The sequence below is a fragment of the Branchiostoma belcheri genome, unplaced genomic scaffold (genome assembly GCF_001625305.1).
Source record: "Branchiostoma belcheri isolate BF01 breed outbred unplaced genomic scaffold, Haploidv18h27 scaffold74, whole genome shotgun sequence".
In the NCBI taxonomy this organism is placed as follows: Eukaryota; Metazoa; Chordata; class Leptocardii; order Amphioxiformes; family Branchiostomatidae; genus Branchiostoma; species Branchiostoma belcheri.
The window spans coordinates 1531989-1558836 of NW_017804398.1; the positions used below are offsets into that span (position 1 = coordinate 1531989).

At 45.3% G+C, this 26848-nt stretch overlaps 2 protein-coding genes across 6 annotated transcripts; one reads left to right on the top strand and one right to left on the bottom strand.

Moving 5' to 3' along the window:
- Positions 1–1678: 1678 nt before the first annotated feature.
- Positions 1679–18968, top strand: LOC109485267 (poly [ADP-ribose] polymerase 14-like). Of its 4 annotated transcripts, none has more exons than XM_019788743.1 (27): positions 1679–2017; positions 3416–3726; positions 4080–4206; positions 4781–4911; positions 5171–5300; positions 8146–8313; positions 8584–8739; positions 8859–8960; positions 9090–9202; positions 9423–9552; positions 9869–12201; positions 12302–12397; positions 12503–12652; positions 12767–12982; positions 13179–13275; positions 13382–13534; positions 13798–13863; positions 14033–14218; positions 14417–14617; positions 14761–15050; positions 15255–15567; positions 15826–15968; positions 16173–16350; positions 16527–16808; positions 17073–17218; positions 17353–17530; positions 17901–18968. In XM_019788743.1, exons 1-27 carry the CDS (start codon positions 1825–1827, stop codon positions 18203–18205), a joined length of 6894 nt encoding a protein of 2297 aa, XP_019644302.1. In that variant the 5' UTR covers positions 1679–1824; the 3' UTR covers positions 18206–18968. The 4 variants fall into 4 exon arrangements, with proteins under 4 accessions (XP_019644302.1, XP_019644301.1, XP_019644303.1 ...); XM_019788742.1 differs by lacking the exon at positions 5171–5300 and adding an exon at positions 7218–7350; XM_019788744.1 differs by lacking the exons at positions 1679–2017; positions 5171–5300 and adding exons at positions 2315–2336; positions 7218–7350.
- LOC109485270 lies at positions 18963–26238 on the bottom strand. Of its 2 annotated transcripts, none has more exons than XM_019788762.1 (14): positions 26061–26238; positions 24573–24791; positions 24025–24190; positions 23712–23797; positions 23244–23525; positions 22751–22869; positions 22242–22449; positions 21669–21860; positions 21362–21433; positions 21030–21176; positions 20441–20522; positions 19739–19828; positions 19486–19603; positions 18963–19177 (listed from the first exon to the last, which is right to left on the bottom strand). In XM_019788762.1, the coding sequence occupies exons 1-14, from the start codon at positions 26128–26130 to the stop codon at positions 19007–19009; spliced, it is 2022 nt and encodes a 673-aa protein (XP_019644321.1). In that variant the 5' UTR covers positions 26131–26238; the 3' UTR covers positions 18963–19006. The 2 variants fall into 2 exon arrangements, with proteins under 2 accessions (XP_019644321.1, XP_019644320.1); XM_019788761.1 differs by having other exon boundaries at positions 19486–19624.
- Between the last annotated feature and the right edge of the window lie 610 nt (positions 26239–26848).

A 26848-nucleotide genomic window follows, 5' to 3' on the forward strand; every position in this document is an offset into this window, starting at 1 on the left:
TTTGGTGGAGAATATGATCTACTGATATAATTCATGCAAATGAGGATCCCATTTGCATAATCAGGAGGAATAATCTTTACTTTGTCAGTCATAAAGATGAACATCATTTGGCGAAGGTATGAGATCGTGGGACTCTAGTTACCCATGTAGATAGGTAAGCACACATTTAGCAGTTTGTTTTGCCAGTTTTCTATCAGTAGTCTTTTTTTTTCTGTTATGTTGATGGTGCGTTTAGGTACCTGCGTTAACACTGCCAATATTGTTCAGTAACAAGGGCACTAACATAAGTTCCTCGATGTGCATTTGGCTGTCCGGGTGTGGGGTTGCTTTGATGTAAGGGATGGTCAGGAATCTGGCAATTTTATTGCAGCCTGTGATAAGTCTCCATGCCAATGTTTGGATAGGTGAAAATACTTTTGTCAAATGACAAGACCAGCAGCCAGTACAATTTTGCTCTTGACTTGTCCACATTCTCAGTGGGGGCATCAATACAAGGGTTTGTGCCAGTCATAACCACCCATGATCCAGCTACTGTTATCATGGATTTCCTGACCATTCCTTACTGGGGGCAGACAGCCATTTCACTTCGTTTCTAGAGGGCAAAGCTTTGATTTTCAGGCTGTAATTTCTCTGTACAGTTATGATCCAGCCAGCGTTTGGGGTCATCTTTTACTTGTACAGCATAAATCTACATTATCTATACCCCGCTTATGTGAAATAGCAATAAATCTGTATTATTATAAATAAAGCCACTGTGTATTCTATTCTCACTGGTTTGTGTGTCAGTTGGACTGTGTGTTACAATTACCTGTAGTACATGTACCTGAAAAGTTGGGGTGAGACGGGTGGGCCAAATAGCCAAAAGTCAGGTGGACGACTAAGTAGTTTGGTTTTCTTGGCACATTCTTATGCCAAAGACAGTATAGTAATCATGAAGAAAGTTGGTGTACATTGTTCCAAAGGAGCTGTTCCAAAGTTAAAACTCCTTAATAGGATGTGATGCATTCAGGGGAATGTTGTTGCTCAGACTTTGCTTGATAAACCATTTTGATCTATATTTGAGTTCGAATGGGAAAGGCTATATCATGGCAGTTTGTATAAAGATTTGGGAAGTCTCCTGTTTTGGTCAAGCTAATTTAGAAGAAGGGTTGAAATGACAAAGGTCATTTTACACACATTTCCTTTACAGGTGAGTTCATATACTATAGCTGCATATATATGGAAGTATATCTAACATACTAGGAGAGGTCAAACCATGACACATTAAGGCATGTTATACTCAGAAGAGACAATGAGCCTTACATTTTATGCAAATTAGACTATGACGTAATTTATACAGCACATTTGCATGAGTAATATTGAGTTAAGCAATGGGCCAGTACCTGGCCTGAACATGGTAGGTATTTACATTACTCGCCTGTTGTTATGCAAATCAGCTGAGCTCTGCCTCACATTGTATGTAGTTACATGTTATGTCACAGGTATCAGTCTATCCATGAATTCTGCCAAAGATGCCCCTTATGTGTACATAACAACATGAAATGTTGATGACAACGCATTATTGTTGTGTTATTCATCACGATACACTCATCAGGGCCAAAATTTGATCTAACGTCATACCTTGTTTCTAGGTTACAGCCAATGAGAGGCCTCGCAGGCTACGCGGGGGATTCCCCTTCGGAAAGTCCCAGCATCAGGTATAAAGGTTTCGATCGGCCATTTTTGTGCAGTCGTCTCTCCACGTCCACATATACCTGAAACAAGGAAGTTTTGGTTATAATCATGGGGTCCGTTTGTAGTTGTTAAGGGATTTACTGACCAAATATGGATACCTCAGATGATCCAGAAGGGTGCATAGTCGTTGGTGGCCTGCCGGCTAACGTGCCAGCTGGGACTCTGAAGGACAAGTTGAGTATTCACTTCCAGAGTAGGCGGAAGTCTGGCGGGGGCGACGTCAGGAAAGTGGAGCTGGCAGGCGATGGACAGACGGCGTACGTTTGGTTTGAAGCTCCAGAAAGTGAGTACAAACGTCACGTAAGATCAAGAGCTTATACGTGCGGTATTATTTTGTATGATAAACACATAACAGTTGCACAGCCTCTGTGAGTCACCCTCATGCAACCTGTTAAACGAGTCACGAGATACTGTAATCGACCGTGATCAGCAGTTTGGATCTGGTCCGTGTAAAACATTTTCACATTAGCTTCCCTGTCTAGATAATATTAAAGTTAGCGAAAGGCCTTTGTAATTAATAGTTTTCATTAAAAAATGACATTTTTTTTCAATCAGGTGATGCTTAAAACGGCCTAGCATACATTATTGTACAACGATGCAAGGTAAATATGCTCTGAGTCATACTGTTGTCGAATGTCACGCATCATGAAAGCTTTGGGTGAACCGCTTTGCTACTGGATAGAACACTTCAACAAAACATGTTTCAGGTTACAGGTGCGACCGTGCGAACGATAAAGCAAGGGATATACCCACACTTACGGCGAAAATGTACATGCTGAGGTACTTTTATGACCTCATCTGCTATTTGAAACCTAAGAAACGTTTTGGACTTAACTAATGTATGGTAATCCAACTATATAGATCTACTTTTATCAAGTAATTGTTTAGCTTCGTGATACATGACGAGACGCAGTAAACGTTAAACGTAAGGTATTTCCGGGCGGAGTCTCGGACAAAATATTAGTCTGGTACACACAAAGATGGCGGCATGAACTTTAGCCTCGTGAAATTCAGGTGCGTCACAGGCCTTGTGGAAAGCAGGCACCAAATAAAACATCGTAAGATTACTGAGGCCTCCACAAGTGCCTATCTCTTCTCTATATAGTTCCTGCTTCGTATTGAGGTTTTCTGATAGCGTTATGTCCGTTTTACTGGTCTGATTTGGTCATGCATCAAAAGGTCAGAGTTTCCATTGTTACAGTTAGCATGACGTAACGCTAGATTAGTTGTTTATGTCGCTGCGCCCCTTTCACTTTGTACTGCACAAACTAAGTCTGTAGTCTCACAAAACGAACGTTAAGTATGGGTTTGAGATATTATCGATGTAATGACTTTGAAGTTTTAGTCCTCAATTGGATTTCGTTGATTTTAGACTTGAAGTTATTCACTAAAATAATGCGGATAGCATATAATTTTGTTTATCCAAGACATCTATTCATGCCGAGTGGACTAATGAATGTAGTTCGTTCAAGAGTGAAGCTCTCACATGCACCTTGGCTGTAGATTGACAGAAAGTTTTGTATGTCTGAAAAACCGTTAAGAGCGCCATCAACGAAGGTAAAGTGGAAACAAAGGTAAATTGGACGTGGGTTAAAGTTTATCAATGTTGTGTGTACTAAACCTGCTGTAAGAATCGTTGTCGTCATACGCATTTAGCGATCAGAATGAATTCCTTTTCCAGCGGCGCAAAACGTCCTTCAAAAAGAACAGCTCTTTGAAATCACCGTAGAGGGGGAGAAACGGGAGGTTCCGTTGAAGGTGGAGGCGCGCCGAGCTCCGGACATCAAACCTGACCAGACCGCCGACGGAGATGTGGCCAAGGAATCTACAGGATCAGATCACACTAGTGAAGACAAGAAACCGACCGAAACTTCAGAACAAACCAACACAGAAGGAGAAGCGCCCGGGGAACCGGATTCCGAACGCAGTGATTCCTTGGACGACTTCGTTGTTCTCGAGAGAGAGGGTATCGAAGACTTCGACCAAGCGGAGGTACATTGTATGGTCATGTAAACTAAAGTGTCGTAATTTTACCTAAATAAAACTGTATTGAATGAATGAATCTACCTTATGATGATGTACGTTTGTTGGCCTTGTTTGCATTCAATGTACTGCATTTTTGTGTGACGTCCAGAGCTTCTTTCACTTTCACTTTAGCCGTTTAGGGTTAAACATCAATCTGATATGGTGCGATGCCTCTTTTTACCAAGCTCCTTTGGAATAGTCGATATTGTTAATGATTTCTGTGTACCAATGTATCACAACAATAAATCTGCAGTGTGCATGGTTATGGTACTCGTTAAGGCCATGTCTAATCAGTGATAACGCACTGTTAAACAACACAGCCGACCGCGGGCTCTCCGGAGAAGTACCCCACCACGGAGACTGAACGGAAACAACTGCTACAGGACGTCCAGCGGGAGCTTGGCTTCGAGAAACCTTCGATCGTACCTTCAGTCAACCTGTATGAAGGTATGTTCCCAACCGCATTTTCTTTGCGTTCTCTATAAAAAGGGCAAAACGGGCGACCTCAGACTGAGGATGAAACATGGCGCTTTTCGTTAGCTAGTAGTCATCTTACGTCGATGAAGGTTAGACATCCAGGTAATACGATACGCCAAAAAACAGTTACTCAAGCAACTGGATATGATTTTGAAAAATCATATCCAGTTGCTTGAGTAACTGTTTTTTGGCGTAGTAGTCATCTTGTTGTATACGTAATGCAATGTATATAGCTTCTCATCGGTTCGCGTATTTTAGCCGAGCACATCGGTCCACCCCTACTCTTCTTTGGTGCGTTGGGTTCTTCTACGCGGGTTAACTTTGTTTCCTTGTTGTTATACACCAGCGTTTGTTTATATAATATAATGAATATTGGTGAAATTCAGGTTCTGAATAGAACCGGGAATTGGTCGCCTAGATCAAATAGCTGAAGCCGCATGATCAAGAGAAATTAGAATCAGTGGATACAAAAATACGTTTGATAAATGGCATAGGCATACAACGTAGCATGTCATATATTTTGGAACCGGCTGATATCTTACAGGGAGTACTCCGAATAACTCTGTCAAGTCCAAGACTGACCCAGACAGCGAGAAGCCGCTGAACAACGCCACGATGACGGGCAGCTACCTCTCCCGGGACATCGTACAGTATCAGGAGGGGGCGCTTCTCAAGGTCAACTTTACAATTACATCACACTCTTATCTTTTATTGTTTGATTGTTGTATTTATACCTTTAAGTTGAATAATCATCTCACAAACTTATGGAACTGATCATTAACAAATCTTCTGTATCACGAATAGACTTTTAAGTAATTTAAAAATTACTCTTTTTTCAAAATTATGGCAATCACCCTACCGTACCTTTTCCTTATCAACTGAACCCGCACGGTGAGACTATTTACACGCCCCCTCCTCATTCCGTCTGTTCCAGGTTCACCGGAATGTGATGAACCCCCCTGACGGCGCCACTCCGGAGGAGGAGCCGGAATCCGGACAAGACGAACAGGAAGAAGACACACAGGACGCCGATAACATAGAACCTGAGGAGATAACAGATACAGGTGAGCAAATGATGCTTCTCATGATGCTGAGCTGGTGTGTTACGCCGAAAGGCGGTTATACCGGCTATACAGATACAGATGATGTCCAATATCGAAAAGCAGGTTTATCGCCGCACCAATCATGACATGTCAGCATCATAGTTTGTCAAACTTTGTCATCATACCTTTGTTGTTTGCGCCGACTCTCCAGCCTCCGTAAATGACTAAATAGATAAATAAACAAATAAACAGCTTCACAATTATCGTCCCCAGGTGCTGACGGAGAGGACTGTACCATTCTTGTGAAGGGAGTGAAAGAGACTACCGATGACGACACTCTGAGGGACTTCTTCGAGAGCAAGCGGGTCTCTGACGGCGCGGAGGTCGAGAGTCTGGACAGGAAGGATGGCGTGGTGACGGTCACGTTCACTGAGGCAGCAGGTGGGAGAAACTACTGTCACTGTGGTGTAATGTGCCCAGTTTCATAACCGTGTTAGGTACTTTCCGCGCGTTCTTCATTACCCCACATGGGAAGCTATGAAGAGCTAGAGCTTGATGTAATTCTTTGATAAACCACGGTGGATAAACAGCCTAAGCATAATTGTAGCATTGCTGGGCTACAACTAACACTGTCTTAGCCTGACTAGACTACATCACGCTTCTAGCAGGCCCATTCAGCCCCTGTCAACACAGGCTAAATCCAATGTCATACGTTGGAAGTTCGGTGAGGTAAGGGATATTCTTTTCTTCTTTTCCAGCTGTCAGCGCTGTTTTGAAGAACCGACCCCTTCACCTGGAAGGCGCGGAGCTGGCGGTGTCAGTCCCCGCGGCAGAACGCCCGCGTGAGCCGGCACCTATCGACCAACGCAGGGTGTTCTTAACGGGACTTCCGCAGGGCACTGACGCAGAGACAGGTGAGGCGATGGAATCGTCCTCAAGAGATTTTGCTATAAAACTTGTTGATCCGTGGATTCATGTTTGCAGTCATATGTATATATGCTTCGTTCATCAATAGTCTTTTTATTCTTTAAAGTGTCGATGTACATGGAGGCCAGGACGTAGAAGCGATATCCAGTCCGTTGAATTCGGCCTGGAGCCTGGAACCGTCCTCGTCACCTTCGAGGAAGTCATGCANGTTTATATAATATAATGAATATTGGTGAAATTCAGGTTCTGAATAGAACCGGGAATTGGTCGCCTAGATCAAATAGCTGAAGCCGCATGATCAAGAGAAATTAGAATCAGTGGATACAAAAATACGTTTGATAAATGGCATAGGCATACAACGTAGCATGTCATATATTTTGGAACCGGCTGATATCTTACAGGGAGTACTCCGAATAACTCTGTCAAGTCCAAGACTGACCCAGACAGCGAGAAGCCGCTGAACAACGCCACGATGACGGGCAGCTACCTCTCCCGGGACATCGTACAGTATCAGGAGGGGGCGCTTCTCAAGGTCAACTTTACATCACGCTCGTATCTCTTCTTGTATGATTATTGTATTTATACTTCTCCACACGGCAGTATTGTTTTGGGGTGCACGGCGGAGTTTATATGAGGGTTTGTCCCTAACCTCCTTTGGTCTGGCTCTGTCTGTCCTAATTGCTTTCCATTTCATGGTGGATGGGAGGTGATTTTGACAGTTGCCCTTCCCAGTTCCCAAAACACTTCCTGTGAACTTATAATTAAAAGACCAAAATTCTCCCAAGATGTCTGGAATGTCCCATTTCCTGTCTATGTTGCAAGTTGAATGATCATCAGACAAATTTATCTTGAACTGAACAAATACTCTATACCACGAAACAAGACATAGACTTAAATGGCTCTCTCAAAATTACCGAATTTGGCAATTATCATGCCTGATCTTGTACCGATCAACTGTAGCCGCACGGTGAGACTATTTACACGCCCCCTTCCTCATTCCGTCTGTTCCAGGTTCACCGGAATGTGATGAACCCCCCTGACGGCGCCACTCCGGAGGAGCAGGAGCCGGAATCCGGACAAGACGAGCAGGAAGAAGACACGCAGGACGCCGATAGCATCGAACCTGAGGAGATAACAGATACAGGTAACATCAAGGGTCATGTCGTGAGCAAATGATGCTTCTAGTGATGTCGATTATCGAAAAACAGGTTTATCACTGCACCAATATCAGCATCATAGTTTGTTATCATACTTTTGTTATTTGCGCCAACTGCCCAGTCTCGGTATATGACTAGATAAATAAACAAATAACTAGAAAGGCCGACATTTGCTTTGGAGCAAATACAGCAATGGCTTCACCACATTTTACGACATGGCAGGGAAAGAATGAGAAACACAAGGGAAAACAATGCTTTACAAGATAAAAGAAGCGTCCATGCCCCGCATTCCAATGCTGAAAACACTGCAAAACACTTGAATACAGTTCATACTGTCAGTATGGCATGGGTCTGTGCAGGTGTTAATGAAGTTAACCCCGTTAAATCCCAACAGCCAATCAGCAAGAAGGATAGAGGAAAGCTGCATGCCTATTGGTTGATGCCCTGCATTCCATTGTGATGACTCATGGTAAACACGGCACACTAACACAGTAATACATTTGCTATAACACAGCCAAAAAACTCAAATAAAACCATTCTAAAAGCCTGTATCACAAAAATTAAAAAAACGCCTAGGGGTATTTGCCCACTGTACCTCCATACCAAATTTCAGGACCTTAGGCCCTAAAATGAAGAAGCTGAATCCATTTAAAGATATGGCAGGAGGAGGAGAAGGAGGAGGAGAAGGAGGAGGAGAAGAAACATCAGAAAAAGCAATATGGGTTCACCACCACTTCGTGGTGTGGTGAACCCATAAATATCTTCACAATTATTATCCCCAGGTACTGACGGAGAGGACTGTACCATTCTTGTGAAGGGAGTGAAAGAGACCACCGATGACGACACTCTGAGGGACTTTTTCGAGAGTAAGCGGATCTCTGACGGCGCGGAGGTCAAGAGTCTGGACAGGAAGGGTGGCGTGGTGACGGTCACGTTCACTGAGGCAGCAGGTGGGAGGAACTACTTTCCTGTTATGTAACGTGTTCAGTCTCATAACCGTGTTAGGTACTTTCCGCGCGTTCTTCATTACCCCACATAGGAAGCTATGAAGAGCTTTATGAACCACTATGAACGGTTTAGCATTGCTGGGCTACAACTAATACAGTCTTAGCCTGACTAGACCACATCACGCTTCTAGCAGGACCATTCAGCCCCTGACAGCAATTGTCAACACAGGCTAAATCCAATGTCATACGTTGGAATTTTCCCTCCTTTTCCAGCTGTCAGCGTTGTTCTGAAGAACCGACCCCTTCACCTGGAAGGCGCGGAGCTGGCGGTGTCAGTCCCCGCGGCAGAACGCCCGCGTGAGCCGGCACCTATCGACCAACGCAGGGTGTTCTTAACGGGACTTCCGCAGGGCACTGACGCAGAGACAGGTGAGGCGATGGAATCGTCCTCAAGAGATTTTGCTATAAAACTTGTTGATCCGTGGATTCATGTTTGCAGTCATATGTATATATGCTTCGTTCATCAATAGTCTTTTTATTCTTTAAAGTGTCGATGTACATGGAGGCCAGGAGTAGAAGCGATATCCAGTCCGTTGAATTCGGCCTGGAGCCTGGAACCGTCCTCGTCACCTTCGAGGAAGTCATGCAAGGTACAGGATTTTTCGTTACAAAAAAAGGTCGTTGTTCAATGAAGCCATTGTATAGCAATATCGCATTTGTTGCCATTTAGGGGCATTTTCTAGATATTTCACATCCATACCTGCTTCATGTCTTCCCAGATATGGAGTCAGTCATACGGAAGTGCCAGGGGAAGCCGCTTCGTGGCGCCACACTCTCAGCCGTCCCCGTCTTCATGACAGACTGGATCGTTGTGACTAACCTTCCCGAGCAGGTCGGTAACACATGTTCAACAACGTCGTGTTTTTCAGCATCACCAGCTATCAAAGAAACTCATCGTACCTGAGTATCCAAAAAGATATTCTACATAGTTTAATGTTTTCATGTCTACAAAGTACGGTTTTATGTAGGACCGATTGGGATTCTATGGTTTATAAATAGAACTTACACCATGTGCCCACCTTTGGCTCAGATTTACTTTTTTTATCTTAAAGGCTACCACTCACGAGGACACAGTTTCTCTGTACTTCGAAAGCAAGAGGCGCAGTGGAGGGGGCGATGTGTCCGATGTAAAACTTCTCCCAGGAGAGAAAATGGCGTACGTCCAGTTTGAGGACTACCAATGTAAGTACACATGAAATACTAAACAGTACTGATAGCGACTGCTTTGGGGGAACTGAACGATTGAATTTACTGAATCATTACCCGTTGCTGCAACATTAACTGGAATAGTCTTTGTTTCTAATATACTGAATAGCTACCAAACCTGTATAATGCTTTTTCAAGTGATGACTAGGAAAGCTTCGTACGGAAAGTTGACAATAACCATGTCATGAAGCACTAAATGACGTACTTTGATGTGAACACCTGAAGCACGTATGATCTAGAGAGTACTATTATAATTGTTACTTACTGGAATCAAATCGATCCATACATGTAGGTGTTTCTAACGTCGTCAAGCGGGAGCACAAGCTGCAGCAAACCCCGATACAAGTGCGACCGTTCCATCCTTGCCTCGGAATGAAGACGGCAACTGTCAAGCCTAAGTCAATCAAACTGCCATCACCAATCGTGGTTCAGGTGGACCCGACTGTCATGGAGTACTTGACCAGCGATGTCGACTCGATGAAGTCCGTGAAGTCTTCACTTCGCTGCGTCTCCGTATCCCTGGTGTGGCCGCATGAGGACGACCGCAGGCTCGCAGCCCTGGCCCCATCGTTTGCAGACGAAGAAGCAGCACGCGCCATTGATGAGCATGATTGGTGCCAAGAGGCGCTGAATACCTTCAATAAAATCCTGTTGAGTTTCTCCTCTGAGTCGGTCCAGGTCCCTGCCACTGTATGGGATAACGTCTCGGCCAGACTGGCGCACATTTCCAACCGCGCTGACCCAGACAAAAAAGTGGTGATGAAGGTAAGTCCCACCGACCAGGCTGTGACGCTCACAGGTCCGAAGGTGTGTGTTTGTCAAGTTGTCCAGGCCATACGTGACACCATCTCCAAAGAGGAAGACGAATATGCCAAGGTAACAGCAGTTGTCCTCGGTCCACCCATAGAGATGAAGCCACTGGAGCTGCAGCATCTGCTGGAGACAGGGTACATCGAGGCCATGACGAAGAAACACCGCGTGGAAGCAGACACAGCCGGGCGTCTAGTTTTCAAGGGAGTTTCTACAGCCATCAGCGCCGCTACAGTTGAAGTGTACGAGAAACTGAGGAAGATATCAACCAACCAGATGCCGGTGTCAGCAGCCGAGGGCTTCTTACGCTTCGTTACTAGAGACCCGTGGAAGTCGTACATCAAGCAGTGCATGAAGGAACAGCGGATCCAGGCTCACTGGGCCGTGCAGGGGGGGATGCTCACCGTCGTGGCCGAATCGGAGGATGAGTACCTCAAAGCGATCGACCGATTCAGGAGCACGGTGACGGAGACGGAAATGCCTGTCCATGGTCCGGCCCTGAAGGTCCTCGACTCGGACAAGTGGACCGGTTTCCTCTCTACCATCCAGGACTCGTTTTCGGGTCTTCTTCAGATAACTGTCAACAGCGACAAGGATGGGAAACTCGTGTTGATCACAGGTCCGTCTGGGAACGTCAACATGGCGAAAGAGCAGATCGACCAGTTCTTGATGAACAACACTGTCCTTGAAAGCTTTGTGGAGATGCCAGTCGGTGTGGTCGAGTTTCTGCAAAAGATGAAGAAAGACGTAATCGGCAAGTTTCAGGAAAGACTCCAGAAGGGCGAGGGCTACATCACAGCGACTACAGATGGGGATGTGGCTGGATTCACCGTCGTGGGGACCCAGGATGGCATACAACAAGCCGTCAAGCATCTCCAGCAACTACAGAACAACGTTACTCATCAGGAACTCTCCATCCAAAACCCAGGGATGAAGAAATACTTCTCAGCCGGACAACCAGGAGAAGAAAAGCTGAAGTCTATTGGTGACGTTTTCAACTGCATCATTAAGACACACCAGGAGAAGAAGCCAAACGATGTTCATTGTGAGCCCTTGAACCACGTCCTCCTCCCTCACAGCAGGAAGCTGGTCGTGTTTAAGGACGATCTGACGAAGCACCGCGTCGATGCCATCACGAATGCGGCAAACAAGAATCTGAAGAATGGAGGTGGTCTTGCGGAGGCAATCATAAAAGCAGGCGGTAAGGAGATCCAGGAGCACTGCGACCAAATCATGAAGGAGGAGCCCATGGGCTTGATGGCTGGTGCTGTGCGGGTCACTGGTCCAGGCAAACTGCCGTGCAAGGGTGTTCTCCACGCCGTTGGGCCGAACTTTCATGAGATCAAAGACGACAAGCACTCCCGAGATGAGTTGTTTAAAACAGTCACTAATGTCCTGACGATGGCATCAAGATATCGCTTCAGCTCTGTAGCGATCCCTGCCATATCCTCCGGCATATTTGGGGGACCGCTAGATCTCTGCACCAAAACAGTGGTCAGGGCTGCTGGCCTGTACTTCAAGAGGAACAGTGACAGCAACGTCAACGAAGTCCACTTTGTCGGAATCGACATGGATATCGCCCAGTCGTTCAACAAGGCCTTGCTGGAGACCTTCGATGAGTACGGAGGATGGAATCCCGATTCGGAGTCACGAGAGAATAGTCTGGAGTGGGTCGTGCTGCCACCAGAAGCACGGGGACCACCGCCCTGCCCCCCAGAGTATGGCGAGCACCTGGTCACCCCGGGTTCGTACAGCATGTTCACCAACCAGGGACTGAAGATCACGCTCACAAGAGGCAGCATTTCGGATCAACAGGTGATTATCCTCCACGACTTTAGCTTCATTTATGCATTTCGTTTTTTATGCTGCTGTAAGCGGACATAAAGAATTCAACTGACGATTTGTGTTTTTCTAGGCGGACGTTATCGTCAACACAATCGGCCCAGACCTAAACCTAAGGACTGGTGCCGTCTCCAAAGCACTCCTGGATGCAGGTGGACCCAAACTTCAGGTAGGTTTTCTTCTTTTGTCTTTTCGTACTCAATGACGTTTTCATTTCATCCAGACCAATTCTTTCTTTTACACGCAAAACGCAACAGGTTTTTGTCTTCTCTAGGTGGAATGTGACAAGATCAAGAAAGACCTCGGAAGACTCCCGGCTCACGGAGAAGTTGTGCAAACGTCGGGGGGAAACTTGGGATGCAAGCAAGTGTACCACGCCGTGTGCTCCTTCTGGGCCCCACAGGACAGCGCAAAGTCTGAAGACGTAAGCCCGTCCCCTTCTCTCCATCTTGCATCTCCGCACATAATTTACTTATGTACCACGATAACAGCTATTGCATTATACAGTTTTATGATTATTTCCGGGTTCTTTCCGTAGGTGCTACGCAAAATTGTTTCGGCATGTCTGAAAGGTGCAGACAAGGACAGCATGCGCACCATCGCCTTCCCTGCCCTTGGAACGGGCGGCCTGGGTTATCCTAAGGACGTCGTCGCCCGTCTGATGTTTGAGGAAATACTGTCACACAGCAGCAAGAACCCGGCGGGTGACCTGGAGGAGACCAAGTTTGTGATCTACGATCAACCGAGCTTTGAAGTAGGCACTTTGATGATATAAACCATAAATAATCTAATCCCTATAAAAATATTGGTCCAATTGACTTAAAATGTAGTGCGCATGTAACACAAATCAGGGAGGAATATACCTTATTTCTTCATACATTGAAATTGGTGTTTCGTTAATTCTTTTACAGAAACGTGTAAACAATTGGGATCTTTGTTGTCTTTTTTAGGCCTTCCTGTCCGAGCTTGGTAAGCACACCGAGATTGGTGCAGGGGCTGCAACCTCAATGGAGCCATCAGCACCTGTGACTGCTCCTGACATAGGAGGTATGTCACATCGATATCTTCATCGATCTTCTCATCTGTTCAATATTTCTTATAGCAGTTCATTTATGGTGACAGGAAATAAATTACATTGTATTTTCTTTTCTAGAGCCTGTCGCGGTCCAGATGACCCCAGACGGATCTTTCAAGACCAAAGTGACCATGCGGGACGTAGTGGTGGAGGTGGAGCAAGGTGACATCACCAGGGAGAAGGTCGACGCCGTCGTCAACCCCACCCGAGGAGACATGGACCTGTCACTCGGTACCTAATGGCGCCTGGCGCCGTCACATTTGAGCGTAGCATATCATGCGTCTTTGATGTTGTAAAATATTCAAGTAGGCTGTGACAGAACCAATCGCCGATAAGGGCCTGTGACTGCCTTTTCCACAGGACTATCCCACAGGACTATCCCGAGAATGCCTTAATAGCACGACGAATGTGCCCGGACCCTCACAAAAACAACAACAGCACGTTTTTGAGACACTTGGAGGCGGTTTAATCGAATGTCTCCCGCTTTATTACAGGTAAAGTCTCCCAAGTTCTGAAGAGGAAGGGAGGACCTGTGGTACAAACGGAATGCGAAAAATATGGTAAGTTTCCTTTACATTGCATTTTTGTATAGTTATAGTTAGCAAAAATCTCCTTCGAGTCAATTATATGTTTGATGGCATTACAGACTTTCCTGAGTCTATGTTTATAATTAGTAATCTTGAACGTTATATTGTAGGTCCTTAAACATGAACAATGCATTCTTTATAGACAAAAACAAGTTGAAGAAAGACGGCGTGGGCATCACAGCAGCTGGTGGACTGGCTGCCAGGTACATCCTCCATCTTGTTGCTCCCGGATTTGAGACTGAGAAGTGGAAGAAGGCAATCATCAACTGCCTAGCCTTCGCAGAAAGTCATCAGCTGACAAGCTTGGCCTTTCCAGCACTGGGAACCGGTAAGTAGTTTGGCGGTAACGTCATCCGTAGAAAGGCGACTTTAACATGAAAGAATCTTAGCGGATCTTTGATTGGGCTTTTAACAATGATGCAAAATCTGCAGTAATATACACTTGTCCTTAGTAGAAATATCATATAGATATGTGTGTTCATTGATTTTGCTTTGAACATAGTCTTTTTTGTTATGCCATTTTCAGGACAAATGGCCAAAGACCCAACAGAGTCAGCCACGATGATCATCGAGGCCATCGCTGAGTTCGCCCAGAAGAAAAACCCCAAACACCTGAAACGTGTCCGCATTGTGATCTTTGACGCAGGCATGATAAAACCGTTCCACGACAAGTTGGGGAAGTGTCTGAAAACGTCTTCATCCTTGTCTCTGAAGAGTTTTGTGTCAGGTGTGTAATCGGAGTGGTGGTACCTGTCTAATTTCTTACAGACTATAAAATGTCTCAAATAAATAATGAAACAAGGCTTAGCGCTTAGTACTAGTAAGTCAAATGGTTTCCTTCCCCATCTAACTGAAAAATAATGATTTTAGGAGTGAAGAAACTGGTGAAGAAGATACGTCCGGATCCAGCCAAGCCGCCGCCTCCAGCACCACCGAAGCCAGTGGTTCTGTTGGACATCTACGCGGGCAGCAAGGAGGACGTGGAGTCTGCGGTCAACAAGATCCACGAGACCGCCGACCGGGAGAGCAAAACTCACTACGTCACCGACAAGAACATCGCACGACTGACAGACGAGGACGTCGCGACTATCTTGCAGAAGGCGTTAGAGCGAGATGTCTGCATGGAGATCTGCAATGGCAGGAAGAAGATTCGCCTAGAGGTATGAAGTTGGATCTTCGATCATAGTTTCTGAGCGGTGTTTAACTATACTTTAGCCAGTTCCCTCAAACCTGATGAACTAGTAGATTCAATATTAGATGCGGGCAAACAGTTTTCTGTCTCTTTGATGTCTCTTTTGTAACACCCTTAAGGGCAATACAAAGGTGCATTTCTGTGTAACATGTACATGTTATTCTTCGCCCAGGGTCTTGCTGAGGACATCCTCGTTCTACAGACCGAAATCCACCAGATTCTGGCCCGGGTGATGAGCGAAGGGAAACAGCGGGAACACGCCCAGCTCATCGCCGCAGTCATCAAGTGGGTTTACGTGGATAACGGCACTGAGGTGGAGTTCGACCGGCTCACCAACCTGAAGATCGAAAACGCGCTAAACGAGGGGCACACTCGGGTCAGGGTTGACGTTGATGACGTCGGGGAGTGTATTGCGCACCTTCAACAAAACGTCTTAGTGACGGTAGAAGAGGGGTATCGCTACAAGCTTAAGAGGAAAGCTGCGGGTAAGTAGCACTTGTATAGAAATGAAATGAAATGAGCTGTATTGTCTTGGGTTGTGTAGAGCGTATGTGAAATGGTTTCTTGCACCAATACTAAGTGCTGCTCTGGGCTCAGCGATGTCCAGATCAACGTCAAATATTCCGGCAGAAGAGTTCAGTGGTGAAGTATTGTTGCGTTTGACTTTTAATAAGGGTACCGATTCCCAAATTAAAATAAAACGTCAAAAGACCGATCATTGACTACTTCTCCTTCTCCCAAAGGTGATCCAGAATTCCCGTCTACTTGGACTTCTGTGAAAAGTGACTTCGACATGGTCAGTGTGGAGGCCAACAGTCCGGAGTACGACGGCATAGTCAAGGCATTCATCAGATCTGCCGGAGGGAATGGCATTGAAATACAGTCGGTAAGGGTAAAATGTTTTACATGTATCTTATTTATCACAGCTTAATAAGGCTTAAAAATGGAAAGTATTTTCGTTTTAGCACTGAAAATAATAACTTTGGATTTGTGTGGCGTTTAGTAATAACTTTGCGCGTAGTTGACCATAGAAATTTAAGTATGTATTAAAAACGACTAAATATTCTGGTTTTTTTTTGTCCTTTGTCAGGTGAAACGCATCCAGAGCCGCCTGTGCTACACGCAGTACATGACCACCAAGCGGGAGAAAGAAACGAGCGGCCGGATCAGTAACGGAAACCCGGAGCGCCGTCTGTACCACGGCACGTCGGCTGAGACGTGTGACAAGATCGCTCGACACGGCTTCAACCGGGCATTCTGCAGATCAGGTAGGAAATTACTCCCCAAGCAGAGATTGGGTCTGTTTCGGACTTTTTTTCTGGGTAAAAATTCTGATGATGGGATGTCCTAGGTTTTTAGAATGTAAATCATCTTGTCATTTCGTACAACAGGACAAGGATGGTTTTAGACCACATGACAACAGTCTGTATTCTTTTCCCCACAGAAAACCTGTTTGGATCCGGTGTCTACTTTGCGAGCTCAGCCTTCTACGCCCTGCAGGATTCCTACTCCCGCCCTGACGACCGCGGCTACAAACACGTCTTCGTGGCCAAAGTCCTGACCGGAGACTACTGCAAGGGCGCGCCGAGCCTCGTGGCGGCTCCGCCGAAAACTGAAGACGGCAGCCTCCTGTACGACAGCGTGGTGGATGACGAGAACAACCCGAACATCTTCGTGGTGTTCCACGACACCGTGGCGTATCCCGAGTACCTCATCACGTTCAAAGGTAACGTTGTCATTGCAGCTTCTCGTACAAAGAAAGGGGCCTCATGGCAAATAATTGGATTTTAGTACTACGTTGCTTATTTGACTGGTAAAGTAGACTCCATAGTCTATTCGACCAAATCTATTTTGTCTATTCTGAAGTGTCGAAATGGTCTGTAAGGGCTCTCTCTCTAATCATAGCTTCTGTTTAAAGGCATATAACGTTTCGGTCACACAGATCAACATGAAGTTCAGCGAATGATTCGTGTTATTTCGTCCTTTGTAGAAAAGTCCGACACCCCAGCTGACTGGACCAGGATGAGGTACGATACGGCTCTCGCCATCGAGCCCGTGGATCCCACAACGGAGGAGTATCAGCGTGTGTCGCAGTTCTTCACCGTTACCAACACTGGCAACAGAACTATTGTTAAGGTATCGTCTCTTCTACATCATTTCTTAAATCCTATTTGTATCTCTGGCTCTCCTATTTATGGTACTTAGACGTGTCTGTACATTTAGATATCTGCAATAAACAAATATGAATTCCTTTTGTAATTTTCACACAGATCGAACGGATCCAAAGTCGGTTCCTGTGGACAAAGTACCAGGAGCGGAAACAGGTGCTGTCCGCCATCTTTCCTCCCGAGATGCAGTTCGAGCGGCAGCTTTTCCACGGGGTTTCTGGGAACATGTGTGAGGACATCAGCATCCATGGCTTCAACTCTCACAACGGAGGGAATTACGGTAAGGATTTACGTTTAATCTTCTGTCGTCGTTTCAGGTTTGAAGTGTCTATGATACATAGGTCTGGAAAGTGAACAACATAGCCTATCATGTAATACAAAATAAATCAGTCAACTGGATAGATTCTCTGAAGAGTCAAACATTTCAGACAGCAAATTATATCTTTCATCAGTAACTGATGATAAATGAAAGATATTGTCAACGTCTGACTCTTCAGAGAATTCATCCAGCCACTCGTTTTATTTTGTATTACGTAATGTTCTACCTGGATGCATAACCTTCATCGACGTAGCACAGCCTATCTTAGAGGGGAATAGCCTTATCCTGTGTCTACAATCTTATATCCGTCTTTATGTCTTGCTGTACACAGGCCAGGACTACGGTGTCGGTGTGTACTTCACCGTCAACTCGGCTGACTCGGCACACGACCGTCACGCCCCGGCTGACGGTACGACCGGAGAGCGGCACATGTACCTGGCGCGGGTCCTGACGGGAGGGTTCTGTCAGGGGGCACCAGGACTGACCCACCCCCGGCCCTGGGACCTGCCGGACGGGACAGGAGACGACGTCTACCTGAGTGCCGTGGACAACACGGAGGATCCCAAGGTTTTCGTCATCTTCGACGTCGTCGCTGAGGTTCAGGCTTACCCTGAGTACCTGATCACGTTTAAATAAGCGCATAATGCATCAAGAGACACTTCTGTGTCTTGCGTCGCTTACGCTGCATTTTTCTGGCTTCATACAATTGAAAGAGAAATACTATTATTTCTAGCAAATATGTCTATATGTACCTGTAAACCTGTAAATGAAGGAAGGTTCAAATATTTGAGACCAAATTTAATTGGTATTTGCTGTGGCACATTTTGTTGATTACAATAGAATTAACGGCTATTTGTCAAAGACAAGGAGTTGCAGGTAATGCTTTTCAAGTATATCCAAGATATAAAGTCTGTACTACACTAGTGCACAGTGATTGCCTTACTAACTCAAGTATCGGTAATGGAGAAAGAATACACGAAATCGGCGTAGTGAAAACATTTATCGAGAAACTAGTAATTACCAACCAGACGAAAAGTCGTTGCTTTTACATTATTGTCTGACTGTTGAAGTTTAAATCACTATCCATATTCCTGGATGGGCAGTTTGCTTTACCACTTACTATGACTAACATGTCCCTATCACATTCTTCTTATATAATAGATTATAACAATTATGTACATTGACAACTGGAATACCGATTGGTCGATATTCTTTACATATACATTTCTATAATGGTGGTCAACACCTTGTATCTTTACGTTTCTATAGCAATAGTTGAATCAATGGATGTTATTTCCAGACACGCTGTTAACGATGGAATGGCTTAAGGCACAGATTATGAATAACCAAGAATGGAAATTGCTTGTGTTTATCTGATAAAAAGCTTGGATTGATCGACGTTCTCTGTATTGTGTTGTGTTGTGTTGTGTTGTGTATTTACTGTCTGTCCTCCCCACTATCTGCTGTCTCTGGTCTCCCCACGTCTGGCGGCTCGGCGTAGTCGTGCGTGTCGTCCCCGCCCGAGTCCCTGCCCGTGTCCCTGTCCTCGTTCTTGTTCAGGTCGTGTTTCTGGTTCTCCGGCTTGTCGTCGGCATCGCCGCCGTGTTCCTGGTGAAGAAACGACAAGATCAGATAACAAAATAGTTTTTTGTCGTTTTATCCATCACTGTGAATTTCTCTGTCGCATCTAATCATTTTCCCACTCGCATCCGACCAAAAGACTCCCGCGGTCAGCTTCTTGATGGCTACGGGCCACCTTCTGGGACCTAACTTCCCGTGTCTGACCTTTTGTGGTTTGTTGTTCGAGATTTCCACCACCCATGTGTAATCACTCAAATGCACGAACACACACGCAAGCAATCACACATACAAACTAAGGATAGATGAAGTTAAAAAAAATTGCAAGCAGTCCTTACGGTCTTCCTCTGCTTGTTGACCGTGGCGTACTGTACTTCCGGCACGGAGTCGTAGATGTTCTCCTGTTTGGGCGGGTGGAACGTGGTGTGGCCGTTCGATGCCGTAGTGTCGTCGGAGCTGGAAGGTATATAAAAGTGGCTAGATACTGTGTAAACTTGTACATAGATTTCTGAATTGTATATGTCAACAGATGCATTTCATTTGATCGATCATATTGATTTATTTGTAGTTGCCTAATTCATTCCTTCTTACCTTTTCGTAGCTGTCATGGGAACAGTCTCGTACACGACAACCTCGCCATTACGTCTCTCGTTCCCACGGTGTCTCTCTCTATCTTTTTTCCTGGAGGAAAAAGACAAACACAAACAACACTTCTGATGACTTTGATGTAATAGGTTGCTGTTCCAGTAGCGTACAGGTATACAATATTTCGACGTGACAGATATGTTTTAGAAGACAGAATTAAATCTTCGTTAACACGGTAAGGCACAATAGATCATTAGAATTATGTAAACTTGTAACTTTAAGGACGGTCGGAGTTGTACTGAACAAGGGAACTGGGAGATGATCTTCAGTATTGGTTTGACCTGTCACCCCTCATCTCTGAATATAGGACTGTCCATGTGACCTGTGACCCTCGTTATGTGTGTAAGTCAGCCATGCCCTCCCCAACCAGCAACAGGTATTCCTTTTGTATCATTTCATATTCTAGCTAGCGTCCTATCTAATATCCACAGATTTTGCACCATGGAAGTATATTATGTTACAGCTGCATCATAACATGAAGGATGCTCAACTTTCGATTTTTTTTCACGCCGGGCGGGCGGTCTTGTATGCGTACTCGTGGATTGTTTTCTTGGCTTAGACTCCCAACCCACATTTCCCCCAAAAGAACAACTTATGTGGGTCTATGTCAGGATAAGCGCTTGAATGTTAGGAAATGGTAAGTCTTACTGTTTGCAGAGTATGATAACGAAGACGAGAAGCACCACTATAAGGAGGACCGCTATGCTGAGGGCCACGATCAGGATAAGTACTGAAACACAGAAGGCAAAAATCTTGAAGTGCTGCCACCCTTTAACAACATAAGAACAAAGTATTTCACATGAATAACGGTAAGGCATGATGGTATTTTGTTGGCATCTGCTTACGGTTTCTACGGGGAAGAAAACTGCAATAAGTCACTACTCCTAAATCTTGACCACAGTAATGACCACAGTAAAGCTGAATCCAATACTAAATGCCCATGTGACATGTACGAGACGGTAGCCTCAGTCACGAAATGGCGTCTTTCAGTGGGTAATCTTTCCGTTTTCATCTGTTATTTCTCTTCTATCGCACACCCGGTCTCTCTTGCCATCACCGCCGCTCGTATTACACAATGCGCTCACTATAACACGTATTGTAATGGCGCTGGCAAGATAGGGTGTACTCGCAATGTCAGCCGGCGATTCAAAATCTGAAGGGCCGAAGAGAGCAGAATAATCTACTGCTTCCTCACCTGCAGCAACCGTATATACAGTATAACTCTCTGTACACGTACCATAGCTAAATTTGACACGAGAGGATCGCTTGTCTGACGTCCCAGGATCGGCCTCGGCAACAGGCGTGGGTAGTCCGTCTGTAGTGTCGTGGCTGTCCTTGGTGCTGAACGGCCTTCGGTAACTGTCAGTAGGACCTATGGGTCTCGCTATAACAAATTCACAGGCTCGTTACTGTAACCTTCTGTTGTCGTATATCTAAATGGTTAGTTAGCCGTTTCTATAGCAACTTGAGATGTTTATATCTACGCATGTTTGTGATCAATAGATTCAGTGAGCCGTACAGTTCAGGAATATTGTGTATCAGGCTATGGAAGTATTTTTCTGTCCCTACCTGGACGCTCTGTAGTTTTGGTTCTCCAGTTTGTTCCGCCTGTTTCTGTCACTGCAGCTGTTCTCTTTGGCCCTTCAGATTTGGGAACAGACAACATAATACGGGCATTTTCGTTTTGCTTGTGTCGGTGTCTGTTTCTGAATAGCCAGTATAACTGCCCTTTGACGTAACGCACAAGTTATGATTAAACATGAGTAAAACGTCCCCACCGCACGTGGAATAGCAACCAGTTTTCACTTGTCTCAAACACAATTATCGTCAGTCTTACAAAGTCCGACTAATCTATACCCTCGTTAAGCGGCGTTACCTATCGTGGTGACTTTGTTGGGCACGCACTCCGGGAGTTGGTCGAACTCGCCGTTATCCTGGCACGTGGCGGTTCTCGGTCCGACCCGGGTGAAACCCCACCGGCAGCGGAAGGACGCCTTGTGGCCCGGCAGGAAGAAGCTGGCGCTCGTCATACCGTCACGTATGTTTGGTTTTGGGCACTGTTTTATCGCTGTATAAATAAAAAAAGGCATCGATGAGCACCGAATTATGTTTGAATAGTGGAGAATAGAAAGGACCTGATCCAGGCGGTATCTCTAGTCGACTAGTCCACAATATCCAGACGATATTTTTAGTCCAGTGTTTTTATTGAAATCAACGTACAAACTATACGTATATGGTTGAGTGAAAATAAAAGTACACCGTGAAAGAGTGGACAAGTTAGCAGCCCTATCGTTAGTGGGTAACGTCGGTGGAAACATTGTATAGCTGGATGATAGCTTAAATTTTTCAATCAGACATTATGATGCGGCTTAATTTCCATATGACGCCATGATATTTTTTTTTGCGAGAAGTAATAACGTTACAGAAAAGCAGACGATAAACATTTTACCTTCGTACAGCAGAGAGAATCCACCCCCGCTTCCGTGCGGATCGGACGAGAAGTAGAGGTTGACGACGTTGGACTCCACCACGTACCCGTCCTTCATGTCCTGCGGTTTCAGAACCAGCCCGGAGTCGGTGTCGTTGTTCCAGACGGACACGTAGTCGTTCTTGTCCGGGATGTCGTAGTACTTGAACTGGAGTCGGACAAACCTGTCCTGTAGAGGGATGGAATGGCATGTGGTACCCATACGTCTTCATGTCTCGATTGGTGTGATTTTATACGGCGTTTACGCACTTACGCATTTAAGTACGCATTTAAATGGTTTAAGCATTACCTTATCTTTACAATAATGCAGAAAATACAATACAAAGGTAGCAACAACGATACAACGTAACAACGATACTTCGATGTGATTCTTACTCGTGGGTTGACCCTGGGTTCATATCAAGTAACGTTCACAACCCATATCAAGTAAAATGACGACGTTTAAGGGATTTTCTCTGTCTGCTCCTCACCTCTGGAACAGTGATGGTCCAAGAACAGATCTTTGATGTGGGGAAGGGGTTGGGCCAGTTGGGTGAGTAGACGGTACCCCTCGTGCTGTACAGGTTTCCTCCGCACCGACCCATCTTCACTGGAGAACACACATGTCAGATCTACTCGGTACATCTCGATTTCAGTATTAGCATTACAATGTATTGATATCCGTACAAACGTAAAAGAACCCAACAAACTTGTCTGTATTTTTTTATATCTGTATAGTAGATGTATGGACTTGTGTGTTTGGCTAAAAACTATTTAGGTCTAGAGGACGACTGCTTTACTCGTGTTTACGCGTTCAAACAACATGCAGGTCGTCGTCGTTGATTTATCGATCAACCACTGAGAAACAATTACTTTGAACTTTCAAAAGCACGTGTAATTAAATTCTTAACCTACTAATTCCACATCGAACATTACGTCAACACTAGACAGATATGAATGCAGGGGAACAGATATGAGAATTACCATCGAACAGTGCCATGCTGCTTTGTCCCCCGCAGAACTGCCGGTTGTCCCCGCTGCAGGGCGTGCTGCAGTCGTTCACTTCCCGCAGGATCCGCTGGGAGGTCCTCGGTCCTGTGATGCAGTAGCAGTGGGTACCCCGATTGACCCCGCCGTACTGTGCCCCCTGGCGGCGACAGAAGTCCAGGCAGTATGGGATGGTGAGTGTGGCAAAAGGCTGTTGACGTGTGATTCTCCACACGTTGTACGGGTTTACTGCTTTGTAGCATCCAAGATATCCCGGCGCTGTGCAGCACGGCAAAAACAGGTGGAGGATGTTTTAGAAATGTATTGCGCACACTCGAAAACATGTTCAGCCTTTCCCTTGGCGAATATTTTGAAGTAATGATGGCCACCATACAAACGACTCTCAAAATTGACAGAAAAAAGGTTTGGAACTTGCATGGTAAAATACGTTCCGGCCAATCCTACCTTTACAGTTCTGGATGCGACATCCTAGCGCACTTCCAGGGGATTGTCCTGTGTAACACCAAAGAGTGGATCGGCCATCAGGGTTCCTGGGTTTACATCAGGAACAGAAAAAACAAACAAACATTGTATCTGAACACTTGCAAGTACATGTATAAAATAGTGCATTGAATAAGGGAAGGCGAACAGTACTTTGTGATAGAAGTAACCGTTGCAACCATTTTGACGGGAACGTGGCAAAAACAGCAGATGCGAGTTTTGCTTCTCTTTTTTGTTTACGTCCATATGGATGTAAAACTACAACAGAGGAGCTTGCCTGCAGTAGTTGTGTTCTCCGATGCCCTGCGATCCTCCAGGATATCTGGCGGTGGACACCTGCTTCCCCCCGCCGGTATCAGCCCAGGACATGCACGCTGTTCCCACGCCGGAGTACGGCTCCGACTGGTTTCCTCTGTAGTCACTTCCCGTCAGCGTGTAACATTCTGTAAAGCAGTAAATCCACCGGGATATGAGGTTTTCTATCTTTATTTACTTTTAGTCAATATTTCTGAGGGGGTCGAAAATGGAAGACACAAAGTGCCATCTTCAGGCATTGCATAACGCAGCGGTGGTCACATTCGTCGTAGGACGTTGTACGATCATTTTGATAGTGTCATTTTCAAACAGGCTGTGACAGAAACTATTGCCGACAAGTCCTTTCCCGTAACAAGATAGTTGGAATTTTGCGGGACATATTCAGGACTGTCTCATGAATGCATTCAGTCAGATCGTGCGAGGATAATACGTCGTGTGTGATTGGACCCTAACCTTCGTACCCAGTACTTTGGACCATCTTGAAGGAAAAAAATGAGAAGCATTTAATACCTGTGCAGTGTTGGATGTCACACTGTGCCTCCACCAGTGATTTCCCCCCAACCAGTACGTAACACCAGGGCTTCAGGTCCCCCACCCGCGGGGCCCGGCAGTAGTTGTGCAGCGGCTTCTGTCCGCCAGTGGCGCTCCACTGTAGACACGGGTCCCCGGACTCAGACACGTTCACTCTTCCCTCGTACACCACACGGTCATCCACTCTGGTGTAGCATTCTGGAAGGGAATAAGTGACAAAAACCTTTTTTGAGTGTACGGTATTTGACATTATTGGTTTTGCAACTATTTCACTATTGCACTAACTGGTGACCAACAAAACGGTATGGCTATCTACCAAAACCACTATGATAATACAAGCAGTAGTAAGTAATAGTTATGAAACAAGATTGAACTGCAATGTCAATTGCAGTTCAATCTTGTTTGATAATGACTTCTACCTACAAAGATGAACTTTCAAGATAAGTAAGTAATAGTATTCAGTATACTGTATCGTTTAACCATATTGAGAAAAAAATGTGTACTGACACTGCCGGTTGATCTTGTATATCACCCATACAGGGTTATATTCTGCTTTACTGTGGAACTTAGATGTGCTGTTCTGTACGAAGGGATAGCTACACTGTACACAAACTCAGCGTACTGAATACATTTGCCTGCGGTGTTCTACACGCCCAGTGACCAGGGGGTATCGACTTAAGTTGCCTAAGATTACAGAGACTTTCGCCGAATAGAAAAACGCAACGAAGCCGATCTCCTCATCAAAGGTATAGCCCCTACATCAAATGTAGGTCATTTGTCTATGACAAGTCATAGATGGCTATCTCGGTCAACAGAGACTATAGTGACCATCCAAGGACAGCTTAGAGGTCAAGGTTTGACCTTCATAACTCTCCAATCGTAGGTTTAGGCTTCGGCGTAGTTTTGGCGTGTACTAGTATAGGCGTTTCTATCGTTTTTTTTTTTGTGGTACGAGTGAAGATCTGCTTGGATATTAACGTTAGACCTTCATTAGATCAGACGACGTTCCATACCTATTCTATAGGAAGAAATATTGAATTTATGTTATTCTCGAAAGGAACAGTTTTGAACTGCATACCTATGCCATAATGCTTCTGCAGAATGTCTGACATTCTGTGCATCTTTGTTGCAGGAAGAGGAACAGAAGCTCCTTCTCAGAGGCTCCTGTAATATCTAGCTATCACATTCCGGATATTGCTGTGATGTTTGTGCCTTGTGGAGTACTACTGTCTTCACACCGTAGTTTATCTGATGAGGCAATTATCTTCGCTAGCCAACGTCATTCTGAGAAAGTCATTCTGAGCTCCGTTGAAGGCGAGTCTTTGCCCTAAACCTGATTAGAATTCTCAGCTTTGATATATAGTACTAACAGTGATGAGCCGGCCGATGTTGGTATTTCATTAATAAAGAAAGGCTTAGACAAACAAATATTGGTTATGTCGTGTAGCTAGACTAGAGTGTTCTTACCTTCAAGTTGAGAGCGGACTCGGACACAGACTAGCGCCACTAAGCCGAGGAGGAAAAGTTTCTCCCCCATGTTGCTTCAGACTTGGATGAAGAACAAACTTGGTTGTTTTTGCTTTAATCTGGAACAGAATTGTTGGTCCCCTTCCTGACGGTGAGATCAACACGGGAAGTCAGACGTCCTTGCTTCACTGTCAGGTTACAGGCGGTGAGGCTGAGGGGAGGTTCGTTCATTCCGACACGGTAAAGTATTCAAACTGTAGCTTGCATGCATTCCTATACCCATGCTCCAAACGCATTTTAAAAGTTTGTGTTGTATCCGAGAGGGAATATTGTTCTTAAACCCCTTTCCACTAGTGGCCCACTGTTCTGCGACTGCCGAGTGACCAAATATATCGCCCAACGAATTTCATAGATGTAACGAACGAATTTTTCTTTCAATGTTTTGCATGTCTTGTCTTTTGAACCACACTTTTACCTGAACATCTTACATCATGTTCCAATTATCAGCCTTAATCCCTAGCCAGCCTCTGATCAAGTTTAACACATCTAATTATATCGCTGGAAACCACTATATAGACCACAGGTAACGAATCTTCCCTAATCCTACTGAAATCCCAGCTTCCAAGTTCCTTATCTATCCCGGAACGTTTCCTGTCTCCAGCCAACCGCCATCCGCCTATTATTTGGAGGGATGACCCGAGGTTACCACTGGAACGACCTACAGTAAGCAATTGGCCTTTGACATCGGATGTTTTCTATTCGCCGGTGTCCTACCGGGCGCCCTATCT